The 15,030-nt window shown below is 36.4% G+C and overlaps 2 protein-coding genes across 3 annotated transcripts; one reads left to right on the top strand and one right to left on the bottom strand.

Moving 5' to 3' along the window:
- Positions 1-1,883: 1,883 nt before the first annotated feature.
- On the bottom strand, positions 1,884-5,680 carry gpatch3 (G patch domain containing 3). The gene is made up of 7 exons (XM_034697736.1): positions 5,212-5,680; positions 3,358-3,827; positions 3,044-3,218; positions 2,662-2,721; positions 2,456-2,577; positions 2,232-2,359; positions 1,884-2,141 (listed from the first exon to the last, which is right to left on the bottom strand). The coding sequence occupies exons 1-7, from the start codon at positions 5,642-5,644 to the stop codon at positions 1,958-1,960; spliced, it is 1,572 nt and encodes a 523-aa protein (XP_034553627.1). The 5' UTR covers positions 5,645-5,680; the 3' UTR covers positions 1,884-1,957.
- A 5,928-nt stretch (positions 5,681-11,608) lies between these two features.
- Positions 11,609-14,163, top strand: nr0b2a (nuclear receptor subfamily 0, group B, member 2a). Of its 2 annotated transcripts, XM_034698106.1 has the most exons (3): positions 11,609-11,757; positions 12,559-13,459; positions 13,564-14,163. In XM_034698106.1, exons 2-3 carry the CDS (start codon positions 12,925-12,927, stop codon positions 13,803-13,805), a joined length of 777 nt encoding a protein of 258 aa, XP_034553997.1. In that variant the 5' UTR covers positions 11,609-11,757; positions 12,559-12,924; the 3' UTR covers positions 13,806-14,163. The 2 variants fall into 2 exon arrangements, with proteins under 2 accessions (XP_034553997.1, XP_034553996.1); XM_034698105.1 differs by lacking the exon at positions 11,609-11,757 and having other exon boundaries at positions 12,385-13,459.
- Positions 14,164-15,030: the final 867 nt, after the last annotated feature.

Raw genomic sequence — 15,030 nt, 5'->3', positions numbered from 1 at the left:
GGCTAAATATAGGTTGAGATATGGAGAAAGAACCCCCAATTACTCATTATCACAGGCAAACAGTGTAAATAAAGTATGGATACATGTCTGCCCTTGGCTTCTGTAGTAAGCAGCAAGGCTGACCTGATTTTTGTAACTGAGTCTATGAGATGATGTTTCCAAAATTCCACAAGAAAAATCAAACACACTCCTGTTATTAATTATTTTGTATATTTCCATAATTTTCTCAATAGTAAGAATTAAGATATCAACACCAACACCAACAGTTTTAGAAATTTGATTTAATGATATTAAAACTTTACTATTCCTTGTCAAAAACAATTAAATATCTTTAGATCCTTGAACAGTTTGAATGCCCATTGTAAGAGTAAACGTGTATTGTATTTCAGATGGACTATGAGTAATTCAGTTCTTTCATCTAAATGAACATTTTAGATGTGCATGTCTTTCTTACTGGTACTAATGACATCACTTTTGCTGTTCACTTGTATCTGGCTCCTATTTCAGATACCTACAACATCATTCATCTATTCAGAATGAACATTTTGCAATTATGCAATAGATTTATTTCTAGGAGTAAATCCCATTTCAGACATCCATCTACTATCCAAATGTTACAAGTCATGGTTTCAATCCCAGATATCCGAAGTGAAAAATAACATTACAGATATCCATAATATAATTTTGTATATGCAAAAAAACTTTGTGGCCAGAACAATGTCATTAAGGATATCCAAATTATTGGCATAATGACTATGTCAAATTAAGTTTCAGATATCTACGATTAGATTTATAATTAGTGACAATTCAATTGCAGATATCCAAAATCGTATTGTGGATGTCTGTTGATGGGAAAAGAGGATGTCCTTTTGACTGAAAAGGGGACATTGACTCTCTACAATTATATTTTAGATATAATTAAAAACAGTTCTCCCAGAATAAATTATATTCTTACAAGTCAGGTGGCAATTAAATATATCTGGAATGATATCCTTAGTTGTATAATCTGCACTTTGGGATATCTAAACTTTATTTCACCTTGTCACATTTCCAAACAACATATCCTCAATTCCTTAAGAAAGGCTTAACTGGCTGTTTTAAAATGTAATAGGCTGTAATTACAGATATGTGTCTGTCAATTCTTCTTTATCAAAATGAATTGATCAGATTTCACAATGACATTCATAAAATAATTTACAATAACATGGCCATCAACATCTTAGATTCCCATAAATATATATTTTTGCTCAGAGCAAGACAAGTTAGCTTTCATGGTGTTGGCATTAATTCAAAAAGACTAAATAAAACAAGCATGGATTCAAGGAATCAGTGGAGAGAGAAAACGATAAACATTTGTATCTCCGGACGGACAGAATGTGCTTTTAGCTGCTGATGCTTTTACAGTGTGTATTTCTTTGTAAAGCTGTAGTTGTACATATCTATAATAACACTGTGACTAGTCAAAATGTATATTTTGGAAATCCAAAATGACATTATTGATATCTGGAATGTTCTGATCTGAAAATTGAAATTATTAATAACAATTGTAAAATAGATATCTCAGATTGGGGTTATTCCTACAAAGAATTCAATTGCAGATATCACAAATGTTCACTTTGTATAGGAGGAATGATGTTATAGATACGTTAAAGTGAAAGCTCAATACGCAGGAGTAGCAAAGTGACGTCAGTAGTACCTGTTGGAATGACTTCATGGATATCTGAAATATATATATTGACTAGGACTAACTGAATGATAGACAGCTGTAATTTTGATCTATTAACTGTTCAAATGTTTTGCCTTGGCAAGTTAGCCTTTAAAGATATAACATGTGGAAACATACAGTCTATGGTGGAAACAGAAAAATATCAGAACAAGGGAAGTAAAAGGTTTGAATTTTTTAATTACAAGCCTAAAAATACAGTACAAATTCTTCACAATGATTATTTAATCATTGTCATCTTCGAGGACCAATAGTGCCACCTTGCTGCCAGCCTTTGTACTTCATACTTGTGTTAGGTTGACGTCTCAGCAATGTGTCGCCTTCATCTATGTCTTTGGGTTTATCATACACTGTAGATATATGGAAATCCTTTTTGGCCTTTTTTACATTATGTGTGGCCAGTTTTACTCCATGATACCTGCAGAAAGAAATATAATATAATCAGAGTCCAATCACTAATATACCAAAACATGAGAGCAATTTAACTGTGTTGTTTCTGTTTACACACCCAAAGCCTCTTTTACAATTGGGATGTTGGCCCTCGCTCTCAAGAGCATCAGGAATCCCGATCTGACTGTGTCCCAACCCCTCGCCGTCCTTCCAGCCCTGCTTCTCCATCAAACGACGGCCAAAGCCCTGAGAAGACCAAAAACACCAGAAAGTTGCTCATAAACTGTAAGCTATAGTAGAAAAGATTAAAGTCAATTTAAAGGGGCCATTTTTTTTTTTTACCTTTGTGAACCTCTCAAAGCTGCCAATAGACTGACTGCTTCCAGATCGATCTTCTAGACCCTCTCTCAGCCTTTTTTCATATCGCATTCTTACATAGTCACGGGCATCCATGTCGCCCCCGTCTGTGAGAGGAAGTGTTTTAGAGAAATCTCACTCTGCAGAGATAATTTAATCGGTCAATTTGATAATAAAGAAGTCAAGGATACCTTTATCATAGTAAACACTCATGTCGACGTCCCAGTCATCTGCCGTTTGTTCATCGAAATCTTAAGAAAGAGAGGAAACGTGAGAAAAATCAACATTTCCTCGATCATACACCTTCTTTCACTTTCATATCAAAACTAATTTTCAACTGCTTACAACCAGCATCATGATAAATTTCCCACAGTCATGATGTAAGGCTAGACATGAAATCAACATTTATCTTGTTATGGATGTTTACAGATGGACTTCCATGCTGGCTAAAATGGCTGAGATTAATCTCAAATCTTAATTTGTGAATTTAAACGTGGACGCATTAAACACGGTGATACATCACCACGTGTATTTTTTAAAAACATATACTGATAACTGATGATTGTTGCATACCTCCTTCTTCTTCCTGCCAGTATTGAGCATCAGTGTAGAACACCAGGCCTGAACCGCCTTTCTCCCACTTCAACTCGATCTCCTCTTCAAACAGCCTCTCTTTGCATCGCTCTTGGCTCGTCACGTCTTCGTGCAAAGCCTCATGTCGCTCCCACTCCTCACAGCGGTCATCGTCCTACAGCCAACAACATAAAGAAATAATAATAGTGTGTTAATGTGGTTCAGCCAGCCCTTTCATCACAGCCCACAAACACTTAAAACAATGATGCACTTATAAATAACATCCTATTTGATATGACTTGATTTCAACCCACATCATCTGCATTTGACTGAGCATCCTCCTCCTCTTCCTCCTCCTCCTCTTCTTCTTTCCGTGGCTCATCTATCTCTGTTGTGTCAGTGTGCCGTTTCTGCCTCTGTCCTAAGACTGGAGCAAACAATCTGCCAGGTCCTGATATTTCATGTCCACCAGCAGTTAAAACCGTCTCTTCTGTGGCCGGGAGGGTCAGAGAGCCCCAATACTCATAAGGCACATTTCCGTAACGCCGGTTGGAGCTGGTCTTTGGGAAAGTGAGGCCCAACTTCCGGATGAGGCGTGGCGGCAGTCGGCAGGACTGAATGAGCTGGAGAAACACTTTGATTGTTGTACCCACGTTCCCATTCTGCATCAGAGATGGTGGGTTTAGCTCTGATAAGCTTTTGAGATCAGCTTCAGTGAAGCACTCCTTTAAGGACACCCGGTGCCGCTGCTCCTGCTTTGTTTTGTAGGGGAATGACCCGTCATCTGAAAATAAAAGATACAAAACAGACATCACACATCACTATAACACAACAAATACACTATCACACCTACAAACAGACTCATGTGCAATATCTACCCCATATATTTATTAACGTGCAATAATTACTCATCCCTCTCTTCCTACATGTGCAGAACTTTTTTTTTGACTCATCTTCTCAGTTCTGTTCTGTACATTGTTTTATACCTATGTTACAAGTCTGCACATTTTTCACTGCGTCACAGGTTTTGTAAATATTTGTAAATTCACTTATTTAGTTGTGTATATAAATATGCTTATTTTTACTTCTTTATTTTTTAATTGCTAATAACTTTTAATAATTGCTATATATGCTATTGATTACTTTATACTATTTTGCACTGTCTACTTTGCTGCTGTAACACTTAAATGTCCCCGCTGTGGGACGAATAAAGGATCATCTTACATAGAGACAGCAGTATATGAATTACAACATTTCTATGCTTTCAAGATTACACACATGGATTAGCCCACTGTTCTAATGTTTCATCTTCAATTTTCATAATAAATATACAGCTGAAATCAGTTTTAAAGAAGCATGAGCTGATAGATAACATCACAGATAAAGAGATATCTCTATTCATTTTTTTTTACATACTATTTCCAAAATAAATGGAACATGGAAATTAATCAATTAAATGTTTTTAGAGGCCCTTTATGCTTCATTGTTCTTGTGGAGCTCAAAATAACCTACCAAACTTGGCTCTAATCAAACTTTAATGATTCAATATTTTAATGTTTTATTATCTTAGAAATGTATTCTATTTTGGTGATTTTTATTTCCTGTGTTGAGTTTTAACATCTTATTTTACCTGCAGTGTTTCCTCATTAAGATATGATGAGAGTGTTTCCTCAGTTCGTTCAGCAGCTTATCTTTTTATTATTATTATTATTATTATTATTATTATTATTATCGTTATTATCATTATTATTACTATTGTAGCATGGAATGTAGGGTGGGATTTTGAGTGGGATCTTTTTCGTAATGTATTCTATTTGAGGTTGTTTTTATTTACAGCACTTTGTGTTACAATGCAATTGTATGAAAAGCGCTTTATAAATAAAGTATTGATTGATTGAATGATTGAATGATTGAATGATTGATTGATTGATTGATTGATTGATTGAATAAGCACCTATTTCTGTAATATAATACATATCCTAGATTTAACCCCATTATCTGAAGCAGGCTGTTTACAATACATGTGTTTAACAGAGCTCTCTGCAGAGCCACAGAACACTGGCAACAGAGAAATGGCTTCACTGTACATGTTGGAAGATATTTAAACGTTTTTCCCGTTTCACTTTAATTAAGTACATCTGTGTGTGAGTATATGTTAGAAATCTAACCTTTGTCTTCCGAAACCTTGACTCTTTTGATAACACAACGTTTAGACAGCCAGTTCCCCTTTGAGTCAATCCAGTGATTCCCTGAGTACATCTTGACGAATCTGTCCGCATCTTTAGCGTGAACTGAGACAACACAGCAGCAAGTCCCCGTCTTCTGCTTCTTCTCAGGTCCGCTTTCTTGCTCAGTCTCCGGAGGGTCTGAGCTGCCCTCCTTTTCGTCTCCACCCTCTGTGCTGTCGGTCACTTCGGACTCCTTAATGACCTCTGGTCGGTGTCTGTAATGGAAACAATGAAAAGCTCCACTTTCTATGAACTGACTGAAATAATTTCTCAAGTGTGATGAGTGGAAGGCTCCAGGAATGTTGCTTATAGCGAAATACACGGGAGTTACGGCTTCAGGGTCCGCCATGTTTGTTTTTTTCCTGAGCGTCATACGTCACCGAAATGATATTTAGAGTTTACGTCACATCCGCTTCCTGAGTATTTACTTTTATACAGTCTATTCGGTATTTACCTATTTTATACAGTCTATTCGGTATTTACCGAAAAAAATAAATAAAATAAATTATTGAGTCTTACTCTATTTTATGCAGTCTATGGTCTTACTGCATGCCTGTAAAGATACTGTATGAGATGATGAATTTTGGGATCCCTTCCTTAATATTTTGCCACCTCTTAGACAAAAATGCAGCTCTTCCTGGATCCACATACAGACCACCAGATGAAATATAAGATAAGATAAGATAAGATAAGATAAGATAAGATAAGATAAGATAAGATAAGATATTACTTTATTGATCCCCCGGGGGGGAAATTCAGTTGTTACAGCAACCCAGACATAAGTACAATCAAGAAAGAAGTTTCAATAAGTACAAAATAAGTACAATAAGTACAAAATAAGATAAAAAAAAATAAAAAATAAGTACAAATGTGTTTGGATGAATGTAGGTGCAAGCTCAAAAAAACAATTGAAAGAGCCATACAAGGGTAAAGGGTGGGAAACTGGGGGGGGGTTAAAGCAGCACTTTATTTTATTTTATTTCTTCACTTCATTGCAGTTGACGCATTCATTGGATAATTCTAACCTTAAACTAGATATGTGTGTTAAGTACATTAATTCATTTTTATTTTTATTTTCTCTTCATGATTCTTTAATCATTACTTTGAATGTAAATTATTTTTTTTTACTTTTTACTTATTAATATTATAACTTTTAATTTAATTAGCATTGTTATATTCAATGCTTTATTCAGCTATTTACCTGTTTACTTATTAGAAGTAAACAGTGCATACAATTATTTTATTTAATATTATTATCTTTTATATTAATTCTATTTTTATGTGTGTATACCTGTATGTATGTTTGTATGTATATACAGTATATATATATTTATTATTTCAATTTATATATGTATATATTATTATTATTATTATTATTATTTTTTTTTTTTTTTTGTATGTGTATATGTATGCATTCATATGACTATGTTTAAAACATGAATAGATGTTTGAAATAATGGACCTGTATTGTAAAGTTTGCGTTTGGCCAATAAAAAACAAATCTTGAGAAAAAAAATGTTTTAATTGAAAATAAACAATTCAGTTATTTCCAGAGTTCAGTATTAATAATGTTAGTTGTAAAAATATAAAATGTTTGACTATTTATAATTTTTTTTAAAGTGAACAGTTTCAAAAGCAGAACTATGACTACCTATGGGTACAACATTGAAAGTTGCCATAAAAGTTTGAAGGTAGATACATAGTTTTAGGAATTTTTCATATGGATTGGAGTTATCACTGTTTGATTTTAACACATTAACTGCATTAGTGTTGTTTTTAATCTCTTATTTCTTGGCAATTGGGTATGTCGACCTACTGTTGTTATCTATTTGTAAATATTAGCCTACATATTATAACTTGTATAAATGTATTTATTCAAAAATTTCAATACAACATATTTTACAAGTAAAGACAAATTATCTTCATGCTCAATGATACTATTATTATGGTGGGGTTAACCAAGTATTACTTTCCTCTCTTTTATGCCAACTTATCCTATCCCAAATGATTCAAGGCAAATATGACACCTAAGGTTTTGCTGTGTTCTATTTCTTCATCCTGAAAGTACTGCAATCCTGTCCAAATTAAAACTGCACTGAAGAAGTTATATTTCTTGAATATAAAATTGAGTTGCAGTGATGTAACTTTATTAACAGACAAGGAATAGATTAGCCTATTACATTTTCAACACAATACCTAGCTCTTTAAGAGGAATATAAAACCCATGAATAAAAGTTGAAACAGCTCAAATAGTTTCATGGATGCACTTTTGAGAATGACCCTCAAGTCTCAAACAGCTGTGGGGATTTACCAAAAATATCATGAAGTAGAAAAAAAACAACTTACTAAACAGGGCAAGGAATGAATGAATAAGTCTGCAACCTTGGTTTCATTCAAAGTTACAATGTTTAAAAGACAAGGACAGAGAACTAACAATGATATGTACAGACAGTTAAAAAACACCAGTCTTGCTTAATTTTCTGTTTTGATTTAAGATAAGAGAGAGACTCAAAGTGATGTTGGACCTTATCAAAAAAGTGTAAAAACTTTTCATTTCTGCATTTTTCAGTTTTTTGACAGACAACTTAAAATGTGTTCAGTCAGAGTTCATTAACCCAGAGGCTAACTCTCCCTCTAGCCTTCACCTCAGTGTTTATCAATGTGATTTGATAGGAAAAGGTAGTAAAACCAGACCAGTGTGTCTGGACCCTGACATCACTTTACACATCCTTACACTTATTAGTCATTAGTCATAGCCTAGCCTGTAGAAGTCCACACTTATTATTAGTGTCATGGGTGTCTTGAAATAACAGATACATGAGGAAAAATAAATTGTTTAAAATTTTTTAAAATGTTGGGATACAGTGAGGTCAGAAATGAAAGTTTAGAACCTTTAAGATGAGAACTTGTAAAAATCTTGAAAAGAAAAAAATGCTCTGATGCACCAGACATACCATCTACTCCTGAGCCATGCAATAAAACCAATATTTGTCCCTGTTTGCACATTCTCAAAAGTAGAATAAACCACTCAAATTTGCTGACACTAAGCCCTGGAATAACTACAAAAATAGAGACCCCATTATGAGTGAGTAGGACTCTTTGCACTTCAAACTCTCATTAAGTACAGATTAAACTTCACAATTTTAACAAAAGGCATGGATATCTTGAGGTGAGGATGTACAACTAATTAAAAAAAAATCGTACAGAAGGTAGCCTTAGATGACATTTGCCTGAATAGATACAGCATAAATAATGAAAAAAAAGCTGAAATCAGGACATAGTATGTGATCACAGGATAAATAAACAGGGGACACACATCTGTCTAATCATCCAATATGAGCTTAGTACTTAGAGTTTAGACATCTTGGGGTCAGTACCCCAAAAGTGTTTAAGTTTAGCAATATGTTCGTTTACTATGTATGCTTTTCCAGGTATTCCCCGGTCAACATTAGAGCATGGCCTCATGGTACTGTAAGTCATAGCAAAAAATCCATATTATTTGAAGAGAAGAGTTACACTGCAAAACCCTTACAGGCGATGATGCTCAGATGGTTAGAAGTTAGAGAGTTATGTTTATTTTTGATCCAGGAAAAGCAAGCAATATTGACCATTTAATCATAATCCACTCTGATTTCCCTATTTTTACAGATTCTGCTTAAGACAAGAAGAGCAAATATGAAGGTGAACTTATTCTAGTTGTTTTCTTTAATCATTCTGGAGCTTATTTGAATGTCTGGTGTCTTATACTTTTATGATGTACAGTGAGTTTATAATGTAAAAAGTTCTACTATTTAGAAATGTGAAGTAAATACCAAAACTTTGGATACTGGGGTTATTTATTTAAACTTGCTTTTATGACCTGTTGAACTGAGCACCCCCAGTGTCAGATACATGTCATCTTTTCATAATGTCCTCGGGCCAACGGGGAAATGAACCTGTACTGTATTAGCTGTGGGTCATGGTGAAGTGTCATGTACCAGACACGGTGTCCATCACCCACTGAGAGTTCAATGACCTGGGAAAGTAAGGAAACATAGTCAATATTTGACGAAAACCTTGGAAGAAAAGCAAACTGTGAGGGAAAAGTTGACGCAGTTCTCTTTAAAACCATCAAAAGATTGTACTATTAAATATTTAGTCCTAGCTATATTACTGTGCTTTGATATTTTTGACTTATATTTTGTATTTAATTTTATGATTACACAAACCCTAGGTACTCTTTCAGTGCCAGGCATTACATCATGCTCCATCAGAGTTTGATGTCAGAATACAACAGGTGTTCCACTTATAGAATGAAGGACATTTTATTTTTACTGTCTTAGTCAAAGATAAGCGTCTGTCCTCCGTGCCCGTCTCTGCCTGCTCCTAAGCCCTATAAACACAAGCCTTATCACACACATTTATAACTGTGTGTGTGCTTCATGAAGCCCGAGGACCGCTGAGTGCATTACAGGTCATTCTGCTGGAAGGATCACATCCTTTATGAGAAAGCTTTATCATACATCTGAAGCTGAAGTTCATTTTGATTAATGTTCTGTGACTGTACAGATATATCACATCTAGGATGATTAATCACAGTAATGAATCATAATGACGTCACTCCATGAGGACAATGTATTCTGAAGAATGTAAGGGGTGAGTAAAGACACTTATAAAGTAAAACAAACACTTGGTGACTGGTGCTGCCAGTAGTGTCTGGCTTGTAATCTCTTTATTGCGGTCATTCACTCGGTGCACTGACCTTGACTCCACTACTCTACAGTTAACGTCTTCCTCTGTAATTTCTCTCCTATGATGGTTTCAGGGTTCTTGGCTTGTGCAGCAGGTGTCACGTCTGAAAGAAAGCACATAACATGATGTATATTGTCTCTATATAATGTAGTAAACACTGCAGTTGGTTCAAAGTGAACCCTTGAAAATGTGCGTTTTGTTTATATGTGACAATAATAAAGTAATTTGCTTATCAGTGTCAGTCCTCCGTACCGGGCACTGGGGAGATAAAATTAAGGTTAACTTATTTAAATGTCAAGTGGAACACTGTACTAACTGTAACACACACCATAAACTGGAATTCTTTCAATTTCTGAACGTGTATTGTTTCTGAATAAAAACAGAATTTGAAACAACCTCAGTCTGTTTGAATTAGAAAAAAACACACACTGACATTAATAACCACTGAAGACAGACTACAGTCTATCTATCTATCTATCTATCTATCTATCTATCTATCTATCTATCTATCTATCTATCTATCTATCTATCTATCTCACAATTCAAGGCATGCTTATTTCACCACAACTTTATCATTGCGAGAAATTTGGAATAAAAGCCAAAAATGTACACCTAAAAATGTACTTAATTGTTTTTAAGAATACCACCAGTCGATAAACTTAGAAGTGGCAGGCCTAGCAGACAATCTGTCATCTAATCCAACAATTGAATGCAGTGTCATAATGTTCTGTAATGACAGAATGTTTTCATTGCCCTGAGATGATAAATACCACAATTTTCAGTTAAGTATTGACTTCTCTGTCGTTCCTCAATGAGGTTCAAGTTTGTGGATTCCTGAAATGTTCGAGCGGACTGTCAGAATTGAGTTTTTCCAATGACTTTGACCATTTCACTTTTTGTTGTTGTGCCTTCAACAGGTGAAATCAATTTGTCCAGCACTTGGATTTTGACATATGGTTCAGCCTCAACTGAACTATATGTTTGAGTGAGTGAGATTAAAATATGGCCATGGGTATGGCATGGCATGCCCTATTCCAGTAGTTCAGCAGTATTTGGCATGTCCAAATGTATGCCGCTAGGGGGCCCATGGCATGTGCCGGTATGCCACCAGTTTGCAACTACAATATACATTTTTGGCCTTTTTTAACAATGCAAAATAAATAAAGAAATGTACACATTTCTCTCATCTGTCATTCTTGTGTATGAATAATGCGATTGTTTAGTATCTCTATGATGACCTATCAGTAATTTAGTCTCAGCTGGTGGCAAGCCTGTTAGTCTTGCCATGGTAGTGATCAGTAGCAGATAAATTGCAATCCCACAACACATTAAAGCTCCTGTTGGTAGTCGACTAGTCGTGATATAAACATCAGTTCGGAGAGAGATTTCGAATGTCAAAACTACCCCTTCCCTCTCTGCTCCCGTAACCCGGCCCACAAAAGATCGTTGTGCCCATTCTATGAAGAAGTAGTGGCTTCCCAGCTAATAAGGGCGATGTAGTGGGGCGGCCACTCGACCAATCAGGACCGAGGATTGGAAATTAGCTATGATTGGTCCGTCATAATGGGAACAAGGGGAATAATAACATTGCTTTATACATAGGCATTGGAAAACAGAGATTTCACGATAGTCTCAAATTACTCCACTGACCGATGAGTACTAATGGTTATTATGACCTTTTCTGCAAACCCAGCAGAAAAAAAGTGACGTTTTTTACACCATTCCTACCAACAGCACCAACTCCTCTTGCAACAGGTAAGTCATTCAAAGTTTTCCTCAAGGCAAAGCTTGAGGTAACCCAGGGACGCACGTTCCTTCTGCTAGCAAACTGTGACTGGCTATGAATGCTAGCCTAACAGATCAGATGTAGGCTTTGGCTAAATTGCTTTTGTGCCATCACGGAGGTAAACGATTGTACTTTCAATACGTGTGATAGTGCTGTTCAATTGGTGCCAGTCAGCAAATATTAGCATGCTAACTTGATAATCTTCAATTGTGAATATAGTCATATAACATTGCACCTGCTTAGTGTTAAGTGTAAACTTGTTAGCATTATTAGGGCCTTTGCATCTAGCTAGGACATCATGGTATGGTTTGAAACTTGTATACTACAAATGCTAAAACTTTATGGGGAACTAAAATGATCTTAAAATGTCAATGAAAGTTAGCTGAATAAATGACATCTCTAATATTCAAATACGTTAAATGATATGTGTTTGCTCTCTAGATAAATGCATTAAGGTTGTGAAAGTTGGAGAGTATTTTTGAGGACTAATAACCTCCATTCAAGTCCATTCAAGGACATTTAGAGCTGTTAGGCCAGTACTGCTGAGTAATCTTTAATAATATTTGAATAATAAATGACAAATAAGGTAAAATAAGTGGCTTATCTGGGCAGATTTAGAAAACCAAATATTGTTTTCAAAATTCTGGTGCTGTTCAAGGGCTCCATAAGATATTTTAATCGAAAATAAACGCATTTAAAAAAGGTTGATTCCATCTCTTGAGGACTTAACTTGTAGGTCAATGCCCTCTCTCTGCTTGGCCTCTTTCCAGTAGTGCAGGTGTGAGCTGGCAGTGAGCAGGGACACGGAGCAGGGCTGATTACCTCTGCAGTCCTTGGTAGCTTGGTACTGCCTGGGTTAATGACACTGGCTGTGAGATAAGGCCCAACCTTCTTGATATCCAGGCGTTACTCCATCGGCTCTACTTCATTGAGAAAAGCTTATCAGTTTCCCAGGGTTATTCCATCAGTCACCTGGCAGAGCACATGGTTGTTTTTCACAGAGAGTATTGACAAGTCAAGGTCCACTTTGCAGGCTGGGCTGGCCGTATAAATACAGGAGCGGTGGAGGAAGCAGCAGCAGATGCTCATAAGGAGCCCTCTTACACTTCACCAAATAGATCTCTACAAGCTATAAAATGGATAAGGAATGTTATTGTTCAGCCAGCAGCGACAGGCTTTCCAACCCCATCCTCTTCAACATCCTGAGCCAAATGGATAACAGCAAAACAAGCCAAAACAGCTTTAACTACACTTCAATACCTAATAGATGCAACTGTGAGCAGCGACGGACAGTGTGCTTAAAAAGGCCGTCTGACATCTGCAAAGAAGCCTCAGCCGTTCTGGTTAAAACAATCCATTTCATGAAGAAATTACCTGCTTTTAACCAGATGTCTCCCAGTGACCAGTTTGCGCTTCTCAAAAGCTGCTGGGCACCACTCTTCATCTTGGGTCTGGCCCAGGAGCATGTGGACTTTGAAGTGATGGACACCCCTGCAGACAGCATGCTGAAAAAGATCCTCTTGAACAGACAGGAGAGCCCTGACATGGACAAGGAGCAGCCCACCATGGCTGGAGTCAGTAAGCTTAAATCCTGCCTCAAAAAGTTCTGGAGTTTGGATTTGAGTCCAAAGGAGTATGCATACCTCAAAGGGACAACAATATTTAATCCAGGTGTGTAGTAATCTAAGTTTTTCACAATAAAACACACACAAAATGCACAAAGAACACAAAGAATGCTTTATGCCACTCTAATTTCTTGTTTTTGCATCCAACAGATGTCCCAGATTTAAAGGCAGCTCTGTTTGTTGAAGGCCTGCAGCAGGAGGCCCAGCATGCCCTCAGCGAGGTGGTCCGACTCCTTCACCCAGGGGGCAGAGACCGCTTTGCTCGGATCCTCCTCGCAGCCTCAGTGCTACAGAGTATCACGCCAGGCCTCATCTCTGAACTCTTCTTCAGGCCTGTGATTGGCCAGGCTGACCTGCTGGAGCTGCTGGTCGAAATGCTCTTCTGCAAGTAGAAGAGGCCTGAAAGATCTGAATCCTGTTCTTCAATAGAGGTGATCCAGAACTTTGAACTGAATGGAGAGTGAGAAGGGGTGGACTGCTCAGAGAAGCACTTACAGCACAGTAGCTTACAAAAACTGTGTGAATGGGCGAAGATGAGACCATGAACTACTGAGATCACAGCAAAGCAAGCAGAGGTCACTATATCCCAGACTGAGACGATTGTATTCCTTTAATGGAACATTTTGCCTTTTCACTGACTGTTAATATGTTTATCTCATGTTTGGGATCCTTTATGTTGTAAATAAGTATATGCAAATCTGCATTTACAAAACATTTCTAATAAATATATTTTTGTACATGAACTTAAAAGTGAATTTTGGTCTTTTTCATGTAAAAAGACTGACTTGGTATTTGTTTTATATTCAAGGCATTACACCTGATAACTGTGCACTGGACAGCTTCATCACCATAGCTTATCTGGAACATTACGCTGTGCAGCCAAGTGTTGCTTAAACCCATTTATTTAAATTCTTGTCAGGGTGCCAGGGTTTCCTAAAATAGATAATGTGTCAGAGTGAATCCCCTGGAAATTTATAGAAAATGATGCAAGACAAATCCCAAAAAACAAAGTGATTACAGGTTTGAAATGTTCTTCAAACAGAAGCTTCACAAATTGATTTTTAAGAAATGACACCTGATTCATGCAAACACATTTCCTGATTAACCTGTTTAAACTGAATCTAACAATACTAACAGTCAGTGCTGTATCAGCTCCAAGTATGTCTATGACTCATCGCCGTATATCCATGTGAAGGTGAAACCAGTTAAAATTAAAGCAGATAAACTTATGCATATAGCTAGCTTGTGTTTTTAGGCATCGTTCTTGATCGACGGTGTCTGTTAAAGCATTACTTTTTCTTGTCTGTGTTGGAACATTACTTGAAAGGTTTCTTAAATTGCCAGCACAGAAAGATTTGTTTCTCAAAACAGATGAACAAACTCTATGCAGAAGAATGCCAAAGCTGACCTGCAACCAAAACCAACAACAACTGTGCCTTCTGATTTGTTTTCAATGTGAGGAGACATTTTCCAGAGATCATTACAGATCATATAATACAGCTTATTAAAAAAAGAAAGAAAAGTTCACTGCGTTTCACAGAATACAAACAAGCGTACAAATATCACAAAACGTACTGAGTGTAAGCCTACTGCGTAAAAGCTAGGGGAAACCAGGGT

This window comes from Notolabrus celidotus, chromosome 12 (assembly GCF_009762535.1).
Source record: "Notolabrus celidotus isolate fNotCel1 chromosome 12, fNotCel1.pri, whole genome shotgun sequence".
Lineage (NCBI taxonomy): Eukaryota > Metazoa > Chordata > Actinopteri > Labriformes > Labridae > Notolabrus > Notolabrus celidotus.
This window is presented reverse-complemented; position numbering and strand designations above follow the sequence as displayed.